Below are 15,613 nucleotides of genomic sequence, written 5' to 3' on the forward strand. Positions count from 1 at the left end.
TATTTATTCATTTGACAAAAGGTATATTTTTTTGTTCCTCTACCTAACAAATGTGTAAATCTTTCGTTTTTCAACCTCTTACATTAACAGGAAGAAGAACTGCGAAAGAGCGGAGAGACAAAGTATCATCATCTTAACGAAGATCTTCATGTGCTGATCGAGGTGTTTGCGCCGCCCGCTGAAGCGTATGCGAGAATGGGACATGCTTTGGAGGAGATCAAAAAATTCCTTATTCCGGTACGTCTGTTTGTACATCTCCTAAACACAAACTGAACTTCATCATCTTTCATGTTATGATTGCAGCATTTATTACCCTCAGGCCAAAAATATACATTCACTTGTTTAAAAAATTTTTTTGTAGGAGTCACACTTACCTTACACTGAATAAATAAACTGGTGTAGAAACTATTTTTGGTCACAATTTATTTTGGGGGTCAATTCTCATATATATATTAAAAATGACAAAAATACAACAAAACTTGCTAAACGTACCTAACCTACTTATTAAAACATGAGCTAAAATTAAAATAAAAGCAGAAAATATAAAAATAAAAACTCATTCAAAATAGTAATAAGTATCTCAATGATACTAAAATAAAACTGCAAAGAAATAACATGTTGAATCATTTGTCAAATCTTTGAAGTAGAACATTTTCTTGTAAAACATGTTTAGTGTATGGTGGATAAAATCAAGTAATTCTTTGTCAAATATCTTATTTTAGTTACAAATATGTTATATTGGAGAAGTTAAGTGCTTTTCAAATGTATTCAATTCTCTGGATCTTCTATCAAACACTACGCATATGTTCACATTTGTGTGCAGTATTGACTTTATGTATGTAATAACTCACAGTCACATCTGTTATGCTAATGAAATCTAGATTAAATGTTACTATTTATATACAGATTGGTTTCTCTTGTGGAAAAACACATGTTGGTGCATGTTTGGGGTTGCAGGGGGCATACATATTTCCCCTTGAAAAACAAGTGGACCATTATTGTGTGTTACAGCTCATTAACTGTGTGTGTGTGTGTGTGTTATATAGGACTATAATGATGAGATCAGACAGGCTCAGCTACAGGAGCTGACTTATCTGAACGGCGGCTCGGAGGATGCCAAAGTCCCTGCGGCTAGGGGCAAAAGCAGCACACGGGGCAGAGGAACGTCAGCGCCAGGACCGCACAGGTACAACAGCGTACCATTCTACTCTGATCACATTTAGAGTGTAAACATCAAAACTGAGAAACGGCAGGAAAACGTGTTAACAGGACAAATTAACTCCTTAATTTCACCTTTTCTGTTTGTTTATTTTTTCTGCTGTTTAATGAGAAAAGGGTTTTAAACTCCACTGAGAGTTTAATGTGGTGTAACTGGCAGATTTTTTACAATGTGGACTGACGCTAATGTCATTTCCTCAAACCAATCTCATCTTCATCTTAGTTGGAGAGGAAATTCAATCAAACCGTCAAAGTAATCTTCCACTGGAGGATGGAATATAATCACCAACATATTGTTATTAAGTAAATGATAGCTAGAAACAAGACTAGATCTGTCTTTCAGTCAGTTGAACGGTGCATCCTCAATGTCAATGTTGAAAACAGTTGTGCTGCTTAATATTATTATTTTTTATGAAAACACAACATAATTTTTTTCAGCTTTTTTTTTTCTTTTCTTCAAGATTTCAAATTGAAGCAATGTAAAATAATGAAATAATATTTTGTTCAATTGAATGCATCTTTAAAAAATATTTATTATATTAATTTCTGTAGTAAACTGTAGTAAATGTTCATAAAGCATAAATAATATATTTGGATAAAAAGGTGTGACATCACTTATTAAATCCATTCATGTCCAAACATTTCAATTATAGTGTACTTTTTTTACACTACTAAAATTAATTGTTCTTTTTTTTATTAAGAATTATTGCTCCAATTACAATTTTTAGTTAATTATATTTGTCATTTAAATGTGTCCTGCAGATGTAGAGGGGGTGTTCCTCCTCCTCAGGCTGCAGTCCCGCGGGGGGTGGCGCCCAGAGGAGCTCCGCCCAGCAGGGTTCCGTCCAGCAGAGTAAGGGGAGTTCCTTCTAAGAGAGCACGAGGAGCTCCACCCCCACCTGGGTACAGACCTCCCCCTCCAGTGGTGCAGGATACCTATGGTGAATATGTAAGTAACTGTAACAAACATTGCTGTAGTGGCCTTTCTTTTTAGGGACTATGACAAAGAGTATTTATAGTATAGTAAGGACTTAGAAATAACAAAGCTCAAATCATAGTATTCAGCCAATGGGGGCATTTAAGTATGCTTTTAAAGAAATATTGCTCACAACAAATTTTGCTTTTGATTTTCAAAAAGTTAATTAATTAAAACCTAATTGTGTACTTTACCATCACCAGTGCAGATTTACGCACTTAGAGATTCAACCACAGTCTTTGGCAGATTAGTATTATAGAAATACTTTATATCATTTAATGATATTTGTAATTAGCTTTTATTTTAATATTTTAAGTTTTTTATTTTGATATGTTGTTTCATTTATTTAAAATAAATAAATACATTTTTAACATTTCTATTTAGCTTATTTTTGAATTTCAGTTTAGTTTTAGTAATTACAAATTAGAAATATTGACTTGGCAACTAACCGAAAATAAGTAAGTTTTTCATCTAATATTTGTTTAGTTTCTATTTCAGTGTTATTTTTAATTAAGGTTTTTTTTTTTCATAGTTTTTTTATTCCAAAAAAGAGAAAAGAATATATATATTTATATGTATCTTTTTTTCAATGTCTTTTAAACCTTTTTAGTTGGTTTCTGCATTACTTTAGTATTTTCTGACCCTAAACTGTTCTCTGTAAATATCTTGACTTTAATAAAATCTCTAATATTATGAATCTTAAAAGTCATTTCTGTGCCGTTTTAAAGTTTAAAGTTTGGCGCAACTAAGGGTGCAGAAGTAATACAACTTGTATTGAATAAGCTAGACACTTACTCTGTTTGAGCTTTTACAGTAATTTTAGTACCTGTCTAGACAGAAAGATGATCTATGATATATGTTTATGCCAGTGTTTTATTGTTGACATTTCTCATATCGATAAATTATATTAAACAAACTCAATAGCTAGCAAAGGCTCTCGCCGAAATGAATGTTTTCTGACGCTGATCTCATTTGTCAGTTGTTATGGAACAGTGGATGGTGCGGCTGTCTATTGGAGACATCCTAAAACATTTCATCTGCTTGATTGACTTGTTTTTGTTTGCGATTGTGTGGAAAAATGGTCTTATTTGATTGCCTGCTTCTGACACTGTTTTAGATTTCCTCTTCTTTGAGTTTTAATTTATCAGACTTGCAAATCAACTACTTCAAATACATTGAGCTTATCTGAATGTTCGCCAAGCCCGCTCGATGTTGTGCATCTCTGAGGTCTTTTGGCTCGCTTGTGGCATGTTTAACAGATGGCAGACCCAGAGAGGTGGGTGGAGTTGGCACACTGCCCCACAGTGCCCATATCTAACCACATCTGACAGGTTTATTTAGGGGGTGCCATTCGAATGCGCTGGGGTCAGAGGAAACGACTCAGTCGCCAGCTGTTCCCTGTCGTTTCCACGGCCTGGAAACACCCATCTGTGCAGGAGCCTGAAACACTGGGAATGATTCGAACATCTGTGGGAAGATAAATCTGAATCCATCACTGCGAATCAGTGTTTAGATGTTCCTCATTAATAGAAAGATCTTCTGACTGTCCCGAGAGTCCGACAAGTCATGAGAAATTAATGAGATTGTTGTGGAGGAATAGTGAAAATGGATAAATGAAAATGCTGTCATTATTTACTCACCCTCATGTCTTAAAAATAAAGGTTCTTTGTTGGTGTTGATGGTTCCATAAAGAATCTTTAACATTCTGATGCACAAAAGGTTCTTTATAATGGAAAAAGGTTCTTTAGATTTGTAGCAAGTTCGTTTGGAGGAAAGGAAGAGGACAAAGGGGTCGGCTGGACTGCTGACGTATTTATTTAACAAATAAAATTAAAGTTCACAAACACCAACTGATGACTTTTATTCTGATACGTCGGCACAACACTCTCGGTTTGCTCTTTCCGGTTTCGGTTTCCGGTTTGCGTCAGCAGTCCGTCTCTCTCTCGCTTGCTTCCGACTCTCCTGGCGTTTTATACTCTCTCCACGCCAATTACTAGAACAAGAAACAGGTGATGATAATTTTCGCGCAAACCACTCACTTACCGCTCGTCTCCTGATTCTCTCTCCCGCTGCAGACTCCGCTAAACCACGCCCCCCCTGCCACAAGATTATATAAAATTTTCTTTAAACTGAGAGAAAAAACTAATTATTTTAAGAATTGTTAATTGAACACGTTGATCCCTGAAACAGATGGGCTACAGCAGCAGAAGACCACACGGGGTGCAGCTCAAGTCAGCTAAGAAAAGGAAACAGAGGCTACTATTTGCACTGGCTCATTAAAACTGGACAATAGAAGATTAGAAGAATGTTGTCTGGTCTGATGAGTCTCGATTTCTGGTGACATTCAGATGGTAGGGTCAGAATTTGGTGCAAAGAACATGAAAGCCTGGATCCATCCTGCCTTGTCTCAATGGTTCAGGCTGCTGCTGGTGGTGTAATGGTATGGGGGATATTTTCTTGGCACACTTTGGGCCCCTTAGCACCAAGTGACAATACGCCACAGCCTACCTGAGTATTGTTGCTGACCATGTCTGTCCCTTTATGACTTTAGTGTACTCATCTTCTGATGGCTACTTCCAGAAGGATAATGCACCATGTCACAGAGCTCAAATCATCTCAGACTGGTTTCTTGAACATGACAATGAGTTCACTTTACTCAAATGGTCTCCACAGTTAGCTGATCTCAATCCAATAGTACACTCTAACCATGCAGATTTTAAGAGCTGAACCAGTCGCATCCTTTCTCGGTGTCTGGATTTATAAGAATCAACTAATCACATTTATTTACCCCAACACTCTAGCAAGAAAAGATATCAAACCAATACATGATTAATATATCTCACCTAAACGTGGCCACATAACTTAATCTCAGAGAATCAACTGAGGTCAGAGTGAACACATGTCTTATGTGATTTGAAAACATATTGATCAGATTACCAAAAATCAATAAGCCAAAATACATTTTAAAGATAGCAAATCTGATTTCAAGCATGTTTAGGGGCATAGAGGGTGTATCCACTTGCTCTAGTGTAAGTCATTAATATGAAGTAATTGCATCGGTTATTTGTCTCTCTCAAGGGCTGGCCTGATACCTGACTCACTCTCTGCGGAGGGTTGCAATAATAGCATTATGGCATGCATTATCCCAGTCTGTATCTTAGAACATCGGTTTCCACAATCAAAACCGCTTGTCACTTTGGTTTAGCCTCATAATTACAGAGCCTGTTGCGGATTCTGTATCTCTCCTTTGGTCGAGTGCTGAAATGACTTCCATTGTCACCAGTGTTGTGTTACGAATGCCGCATCCAGTGTGATGTTTCTCAGACCAACACAAATCACGGGTTTGTGTTCTCAATACATCTGTGCATCGAGACATATGGGTTTGCCTTTAGGCTCTTCCACTGAGCCGTTTCATTCTGTCCACACCGCTTTTTATCATGCTGAATACTTTAGCGACATGCAGACCCATGTGAGAGTTGTTGCGTAGTAAGTAACATGAACTTTGCATGGTTGTATCAATAATATTTTCATGCATCTGCTTTTCAATAAGCAAAATTATTAAGGATAAAAAAATCTGATTATAAATGTGAATTGAACAGAATTATTTGGAAAGTAATATATAATATATAATATATACTCAACATGTATGCACATTTCATGGCTGTATCAATATTTTATCATACATATGCTTGTTTATAATCAGAATTATTAAGGATTAAAACAAATCTGATTAATAATGTTTGCGTATTGATCTAAATTATTTGGGAAAGAATATGTAATATCTAAGAAGGAGTATTTGCACAATCCATGGCTGTATCAGTAATGTTGTTATGCTTATGCTTTTCAATAAGTATAATTATTTTGAAAAAAATTCTGATTAGAAATGTTTGTGGATTGATCTGAATCATTTTGGAAAAAATATAAGATGTGAGAATATTGAATTAAATTTGATTTTCATTGTCATTTATTGTCATTATATTTTTCTGCATATAACGTAATTAGGAGCACTGCTCCTGACTGGTGTTAGAAAAAAAAATATATATATAACCACAGACAATAAATAAGACTATAAGACTGTACCGTACAATATAACAAGTAAATACAACAAGTGACTGGATGGGATGTGTCCATGATGATGTTTTTGGACCTTGAGAGATAATGGAAGCGAGCAATGCTTTCCAGGGTGGGTAGTGAGCAGCCAGTGATTTTTTTGGTCTGTGTTGATTATTCTTTGGAGGGCTTTCTTGTCTGTTCCAGTGCAACTGGAGTACCACACTGACAGAAACACACTCTCTATGGTAGAGCGCTAAAAGGTTACCAGCAGCTTACGCTCTAGGTTGTTCTTCCTGAGCACTCTGAGGAAGTGCAGCCATTGCTTCGCCTTTTTGATTGTTGCTGAGGTGTTAGCAGACAAAGACATGTTGTTGGATATGTGTACTCCCAAGAGTTTGAAGGAGTGGACCCTTTCAACACAGTCCCCATTGATGTAGAGTGGGGCTGGTTCAGTATGGCGCCTGCTGAAGTCCAGAATGAGCTTAGAGGTGTTCAATGATAAGTTGTTTACAGAGCACCACTCCTGTAGTTTCTGGACTTCATCTCTGTAGGCTGATTCATCATCTCCTGAGATAAGTCCAATCACTGTGGTATCATCTGCAAATTTGATGATGTTGTTGGTGGGATGAGTGGGAGTACAGTCACATGTGTACAAGGAGAAGACTAGAGGGCCAGTGCTAAGCGTGATGGTGGAGGATAGGTTGGGGCCGAGCTTAACAAAAGCACTCTCTCTCTCTCTCTCTCTCTCTCTCTCTCTCTCTCTCTCTCTCTCTCTCTCTCTCTCTCTCTCTCTCTCTCTCTCTCTCTCTCTCTCTCTCTCTCTCTCTCAAAGCACTTCTTGATTACTGGTGTTAGTGCAACCAGTCTGCAATCATTTAAGCTGCTGGTGACTGCTTTTTTTAGGAGCAGGGATGATGGTGGCTGATTTTAGCGGGGTGGTATGATGGCTGATGTCAGTGAAAGGTTGAAGATCTTTGTAAAGACTCCAGAAATCTGGTTGGCACGGACTTTGAGTACTTTGCCAGATATTCTATCTGGACCAGCAGCCTTCCTTGTGTTTGCAGTATTGAGTACTCGTCTCACTTCATATTCCTGTAGGGTGAGATGGCAGGTGCCAGATGTTGGTGAAGTTGCTGAAGTTGTTGTGTGTTGCTTAACCTCAAAGCGGGCAAAGAAATGGTTCAGTTTATCAGCCAGTGAAGCATCAGCGTTAACAGTGCTTTAGCTATTGTTCTTGTAATTGGGAATGCTCTAAATACCCTGCCACACTCTTTTTGTATTTTTGTCTGTGGTCCCCGATTTTCTTTTTATAATCTTTTTTGGCGAGTATGATGCCTCCCTTTAAGTTGGATCTAGCAGTGCTGTAACGAAGCTTTGTCGCCAGACCTGAAGGCGGAGTCGCATTCTGCACTTCACATGTCATCCAGGGTTTCTGATTGGGAAACAACCAAATCTTTTTGTTGACAGTGACATTTTCCAAGCTTTTCCAAGTTTTTAATGTTGAACAAAACAGAATCTGTGTATTGTTCCAGGTCCTGATGTTCAAATACTTTGCAAAAGGTGAACCAAAAAGAGAGAGCTTCCTCAGGCCAAGTTTTTATGATCTTTGTAACTGGTTTTGTTTTCCTCTTCAGTGGGGTGTATGCTGGGAGAAAAAGCAGTGAACAGTGATCAGACTGTCTCAGGTGGGGGAGGGGTGCGGCTCTGTAGGTATTCTTAATGTTGGAATACACCTTATCCAGGGTATTTTTCCCTCTGGTCGCACACTTAATATATTAGGTGAATAAGGCTGAACTGTTTTCAGACACATCTGATTAAAATCACTCACTATGATGTACACTCCGTCTGGATGGTTATGTTGGTGTTTATTTATAGTGCTGTGAAACTGAGTGAGAGCTGTGCTAGCATTAGCATCTGGTGGAATGCACACAGAAGTCACTATTACTTCAGTTAGCTCTCTCTGTAAATAGGATGGTCTACATACATTATAACAGACAGCGCTTCTAAGTCAGGCAAGCAGTACGTGTCTATAATATTGCTGTTGTTACACCAATCATTGTGGACAAAGATGCAAAGTCCCCTCCTCTGCTCTTACCCGAGTCTTTGTTCCTGTCCTGCTGGTGGATTGTGCATCCTGTTAGGTGAACCGCAGCATCGGGAATTCTACCAAATTTAAGAATATATTTGAAAACCTCCCTGAAATGGACACATTAAATTATACAAACGCATGCAGTATGTATTTTGTGAGCTCGGAATACAGTCACATATACACACAGGTGATTTTGTATCTGTATCCGAAACGTCTGCTTTGAAATTATACAAATGCTATAATGCATTTTTCTATACCTTTGAGATGTGCAAATAGCTCGCATTTATTTGTGCATTTGCATCGACATATTGCATAATTTGATTGACACATTGCATAATTTGATGTGATTGGAGCATGTGCACTAACCTTTAGTCCCTGCAACTGAAACTTGCATTACGTTCATACTGTCCTATTATATTTAATGAGAGAAACATTTCTTATCATGTAACAAGCGAGAGACAGAGCATGAAATTCCATTAAACTAATAATGTTGTGCACATTTCTGCCTCCTAGTTTCAGTCTGACTACCCTAATACCCATAAATCAGTTCTGTTTATGCAAATTTGACCCGGGCCATGATAGCTCAGTGTTTATGATTTCCATCCTGTCTCAGTTTGATCTCCATGACAGAAGCCACACGTTAATTGCAGTGACACTAGTGTGATGTTGTTTAGTTCTGTGTGACCAGCACAAGTTTATTAGTCCAGCAGAGCAGGATGTTCCTGAAGTCTTGGGCATCTGTCTACTTCATGAGCTGCTCTGGACCACTTGAGTAGTTTGGGATTTATGTGTAGTTTTAAAAGTGAGACAGATGGAGTGAAGTGATCTCATCAATCTTTGAGTTCATTAGTGTTGCTGTTGGTACAAAAAAATAACATATTTCGTAGTTTAATTGGTCGTTTTCAGCATATGTATAAAATAAATGAATAATGTATAAATTATAATTTATAAATATTTATTATATATATATATATATATATATATATATATATATATACACACACACACACACACACACATACATATAAAGTTTTTTATATTTAATATTTTATATATATTTATAAACTCCAAGATAAACCCCATAGTGTTTAGGGTTATTTATTAGTATATAAATTTATATTTATGATTTACTTTATTTTAATACAGCTGTTAATTTATTTTGATTTAGAATTTATTTATTTATTTATTTTAATAATAAAGCACTCAGGCAATACCTTTTATCAATATTGTTAATTTGCTCACGTAGGAGTTGTTCTTTTAAATCGAGCTCATGCCACTTTCTTGATCCATTCTCTTTTCTTCTCCTAATGATTTTTTATCTTCTTTCTGTCAAAGATATGGATAAAAATGGCAACAAGGCAAAAAAAATATCCCAGTGTTGTAGTGTTGTAAATAGCATCTTCATATTTGTTAGGTGTTTCAGTATTCTGAGAGAATGACGCCTCGGGAGCATCTTGGCAGTCCTGAAGCTCTCATTTTGAGATGCGAAAATAAGAAGTCTTCCAGAGAACCCAGCGACTGGAGCAGAAATGAGCAAATGGGATGTAGTCAGTCAGACAAGCGTGTGTGTGTGTGTGTGTGTGTGTGTGTGTGTGTTTCAGATGTTCTTCAGGTAATGTTGTATGTTTGCATTGCAAAAAACACTCAAAACTAAAAATAAAGTCTATAGCACGTCCCCATTTAGATGACTTGTTAAAGTGTGTGTGTGTGTGTGAGGTCTCATGGCATCTAAGGCCAGGTCTTATCTGCTAACAAGCTGTCTTTCAGTCGATTGTGTCCATTGTACCAGAACACTCACCTCAGGAGCTGTCTGTCTCTCATGTGAGTCAGTGTTCTCATTATGTCTGATGTAACGTGTGTGTTCTGGTGACCCTTAAACACTGATGTGAAGCTCTGACAATAGTGAGAGATCAAAGACTTCCCTCGCCCAAGATGGTGAGTTATCAGAGCGACACCTGACATTTGTCTATTCAGGAACACACGGCTTTTGCCTGCTTTTGCCTGAAGGACGCTGTGGAAGCAAATCACCTCTTGATCTGCATGGTTGCTAGGGTGTACTAGGTGGTTGCTAGGTCACAGGTCAGTATTAATGTTAATTAAATATAATAATAGATAAAGAATATTGTTATGTAGTGTTGCAGAAGGACAAAGTACATGATCGAGTATCAAAGAGTCTTTACTCTTTACTCTTAAGTGCAGACAACAGGATAGAATGTCGAAATTAACACTGTAAACTGAAACAAGACAGGACAAAAGAACACAGGAAATGTGTAAATATATATAATATATACAGAGAGATAATATGGATATTTTCTGCATAGTTTATATATATATATATATATATATATATATATATATATATATATATATATATATATATATATATATATATATATATATATATGCTATAATTATTTTTATCATTGATTATTTGTTTATTTTAAAAATAATAATAATGATAATAATATAGTGACTTGAAATATAGTGATTGAAAAATTGTTCTGTAAAAAAATGTTTATTTATTTATTTACTTTTTTATTATTACTATATTTGTTATTTTTATTTGCATTTATTGCTTAATAGTAATATAAGAAAAAAAACATATATTGCGAATGCATTATTTGGGGTTAGTCTGTAGTCATTATAAGTATTTTTTAAATAAGGAAAATAGTCTGTACCCTCACTGAGCTACCTGTGTGTATCTATGTGTGTTTTTGCTAAAGAGAGATGCTAGAAATTATTGAGTTTGTTTGGGTCTCTCTGTGTCTCCAATGTGGCCTTGGGTTTCTGGCACTGGGACGGAGGAGGCAAATGTAATGCGATTACATGGCTTTACTGGGCTCTAATAGAGCTCTCTCCAGCACACTGCTTACCTGAGCTCTGGCCAACACTGCTTTGATAGACTTACCACTGAGACCCCAGCTGGCAGCGCCAACAAAGAGCCGGACTCTCACAGGCCACGCATCGCAGGCGCAATATCAATCGCCTACTCTGAATTAGAGCGCACAGGTGAGATTGAAAACAGGTCACGCGCTGCTGTTACAGAAACCTTTGAAACCCCTTCTGCTGATGTAACAATGAGGAAAAAATGATATGAACCAACTCAGGAGCTTCATTTCTTGTGGGGAAACTTTGCTTGGACGGACAGGTGTGGCTGTTGTGATGTCACAGAGAAGCTCATGAATATTAAGTAATTACTGAATAACATGTTTTGATAAATTAATAATCTGATAATGTGATGTATTGATCTGGAGATCAGGTGTGTAGGAGATAATTTATTTGATAAAAATACAGTAAAAAATTATATTATGAAATATAATTATTATATATATTAAAATGTAATTTATTTATTTCTGTAATGGCAAAGCTCAACATGTTGTTGCATGAAAATAAAATTAAATAAAATATTGAGATATATGAAATAATAAATAATTAAGATATGTAAATAATTATTATTTAATTATTAGTATTATTTAGATTGTATATATTAATACTCATTTTGAGAGAATGTATCCTGAATATTTGTTCCTAAACATCTAAATAAAAATGAAATGTGAAAAATTTGAAATTAAAATATTTTAAGAATAAAGTCAAAATTACGAGAATTAAGTCATAGCAATTACGAGATTAAAGTTATTCTATTTTGAGTCTAGCCTATGTTGCGCATGCAAATGGAAAAATTCTGGTAGCCTGGCAACTTATTTGAGTATATGTGGAATTATTAGCAGAAATCATACCATGTGTCATATACTGGTGGGGACAGTACAGTATGCCTGGAAATAATATTTCACGTCTTTGAATGCGTTTATTATTTGTAGTGCCCCAGCCACTCAATAATAGCAATAAGCTTTGCGGTTCTGGTACTTTTAATATAAAACAAAGTCTCAGCTTTTAAATTCTATCAGTGAAATACAAACAATATGTCTTACAATAATGTGTTTTTCACACTCTTTAATGTGGCATGACAGTTTGCTGTATTCAACTCAATTTTAAGCAACATGTGAATCAGTCAACTAACAGATGATATTTGTTTCATTAAATTATTCTGGTTTATTTATGACTTCTGATGTTCCTTCACATTTATATCATGCTATAAAACTGATAGGTGTCTGCCATTGCTAGGCAACCATGAACTGCGCTCTCTATGAATACTCAGAAGTTTCAGCAAAGGATAAATGGATGTGCAGCAATTAAAATCACTTGCAGCAGCTCTGTTACTTAATTTATTTAAAAATGACTATCCCTGTACAGTTATGATCAGCTGTTCCTTCATCTTGGCTGAGTTTTCACTGTTGTTACTGGAAAGGATGAAGCTGATTGGTTGGTTCTTGTCACATGAGCCATGGTGCGCTTGCGGCATTCTGAAAAGTTGAAATGTTTTTATCTCGATGCGGCGTGGACGTGTCTGAAAGAAAGACAACATCACACAGTGTGCACGTCGCGACTGTGTCACTTCCATTATGAGCGTGCCTGCCGCGAATCTACATTTGAAATAACGAACTTGAGCACAAAAAAGACGCAATATGTGAACGGCCCCTTAGAGCCCATTTCAACCTTTAGAAAATTTTATTGCTGTTTTTAATTAAATATGGCTACATGTGAAGAATGAAAGGTTGGATGCCACAGATTATTTTTTGTGGAATAGGTGGTTGAATTTATACATTAACGTTATTCACGCGGTATACTGCTTGCTACAACATTATCCCTAATATATAATGACTTTATTCTCAAAATATTATGACTTTAATCCCATAAACTTTAATCTCATAATCTTACAATTATTATTATTACTATTGTTTTTTTTTTTCAGTTTACGTGGTACTAAAACACTGTCATAGTCTAATACATTATTTCTGAATTAAAGTGTACACTTTTTTCAAATTTTTACGTTTAAGTTTTTAGTATAAGGGTTTCTAGGGTAATCCAATTTTTTATTTTTGCATTTTGCAGTTTGTTTATCATTTTCACTAGAACGGATAGTGAGTTTACTGTTTGGACTGATAGTGAATTTAATTATGAGATTTCATGTTGCTTTTATGCTTGTTTAAAAATTTAACAAAAGACAAATCGGCTGTTCTTCACTGTGCATGACATTGTAGGGAGTGTTTTCCTTGTCTAAGGAACCCCAAACCTGAAAGAGTCTCTGCTTCGCTTGATCCATCTGTAACAGAGATGTGAGTGTCATCAAATGAAGCTTCAGCATAGCGAGAAGTTTACCAAACAAACCGGAAACAATCTCTCATCCCAAAGACCGCGGTGCTCAATGTGACTGCAACAGCACAGATCTGTTTTCTCTGAGATGTTGTTAGTACAACCAAATTTGAAAAGATTTGACATGCCGTGCGAACAGAGATTTCATTTTCATGATGTACATGTCTAATTTCAGTGTCTTGGGCATACATCAACATACTTGATCAAACCTGAGCTAATCAAAATGGCACAGCGGCTGTCAGCGGCTTTCAACTGCTTTGCAGCAACCTGGAAATAAGTTGAAGAAAGTCTCATTTTCTATCTCACACAAGACCTGTTTTTTTTTTTTTTTTTTTACTTTAAACCAGACTAATTTATTTGATCAGTGCATAAAGCCGTTCATAACTATTTTGCCAAGTTAACAGAATTCGGCTCTTCAGAATACAGAGGTTTTTGTCTCATGATATATTCATAGTGCTGCAGATAGAGATCACTGTCAGCCGAGACGGCACAATGGAAATATCTTTGGTTATAAATAGCTGAGTGAGTCTAGTCCTGTTTCAGGTTGGAAGGAAGATGAGTTGCTCACCAGTAAGTGTTTTTATTTAAAGGTTCAATTGCTGCAAGCCTTTGTTTGCTTTGAATTCAATTTAATTCCTTTTGGATATGGAAGGAAATTCAACTGTTTGGATTCTCATTGAATATTTGAGCTATAACCAGTAACCAGTAACCAGCAGGGGTGACCTACTGGAGAGACGATGAAGACCCTTTGAAGCATTGTGGAGCTCCAGGATTTCCAGGGGGATCAGTTCTCATATATTTTCTTCAAATTCATTTCAAATTCAAATTCGTTTCCTTCGATTTTGTGGGCAGGAGTTTTTTTTTTTTTTTTTTTTTTTTATTGATTGTTTTTTTTATTGATAGACATTAAATTATTGATAGAAGTAGAAGGGTGGTGAAATCAGAATATTACACAAGATGAACTGGAACCTGCATCTTCACCTCCTCCACCCAGAACACCATAAAAAGTGCCAGCAATTACCCAGAACACCTTAGCAACTGCCTAGCAACCACAGAGCCTTGCCGCAGCAAGCAACACAAATCAGAAAATTTACACACACACACACACACAGTATATATATATATATATATATATATATATATATATATATGAAAGCTGTTAATACACAATTACCATTTTAGATCACAAACTGTACTATAGAAGTTTTATTTTCAACCTGAAAGCATAAATCTGGGCTATGCCATGCCGTTTTCAAAGCACAATGCAAAACTCTGACGTTCATCCACTGACGCTCTTTAATCAGCAGCAGCGCTAAATCCGGAAGCGCGTAAACTTACTTGCCGGCAACCCGCCAAAATAAAAGCCTGCTGATTTTAAGTTTGAATATGATGAAAATGCTTTTATTTATTTATTTTTAGACGCTTTTATCCAAAACAACTTTAAATAGGGGAATACATAAAGCGATTCTTCTTAAAGAGGCAAACAAAGAAAGTAGTAGTAAATATTAGCATTTTATTTTTTTGTCTACTATAAAATAAATGTATTTGTATTTAATACTAGGACTGCCTTTTATTTTTAATTATGTTATCACACACTATTATTTAGTTTATTTACTATTATTTTGTAAAAAAAAAAAAAAAACTAAATAAATAAAGTGCAATAATATTATAACTATTATTTTTAATAGTTATTTAATGGGTCAGGCTATATGCAGTGTGAGGACCAAACCAAATCTCCAGTTTCTCTTGAGAACCAGGCTGAAAAAATTATGTGTAGGGGTGTATATATATATATATATATATATATATATATATATATATATATATATATATATATATATATATATATATATATATATACAGTATATATATATATATATATATATATATATATATATATATATATACAGTATATATATATATACAGTATATATATATATATATATATATACAGTATATACAGTATATATATATATATAGTACATAATGTTCGCAACGACAGGGTCATGGGTTTTATTCTCAGGAAATGCATACACATACAACTTTTAAGTTAAGTTGCTACATTG

The 15,613-nt window shown here is 35.6% G+C and overlaps 1 protein-coding gene across 3 annotated transcripts in view; it reads left to right on the top strand.

The window, feature by feature from the left end:
- LOC132103982 (KH domain-containing, RNA-binding, signal transduction-associated protein 3-like) overlaps positions 1-15,613 on the top strand; it is a 149,563-nt gene that overhangs the window by 109,334 nt on the left and 24,616 nt on the right. For all 3 annotated transcript variants that reach the window (XR_009423496.1, XR_009423497.1, XM_059509113.1), the window contains exons 4-6: positions 91-237; positions 1,047-1,186; positions 1,981-2,167. Coding sequence is in view for 1 of the 3 variants with exons in the window: in XM_059509113.1 (XP_059365096.1) it covers positions 91-237; positions 1,047-1,186; positions 1,981-2,167 (474 nt within the window). In the remaining 2 variants the exon portion in view is untranslated. The remainder of the gene's footprint in view (positions 1-90; positions 238-1,046; positions 1,187-1,980; positions 2,168-15,613) is intronic.

Source organism: Carassius carassius, chromosome 25, assembly GCF_963082965.1.
Source record: "Carassius carassius chromosome 25, fCarCar2.1, whole genome shotgun sequence".
Classification (NCBI taxonomy): domain Eukaryota; kingdom Metazoa; phylum Chordata; class Actinopteri; order Cypriniformes; family Cyprinidae; genus Carassius; species Carassius carassius.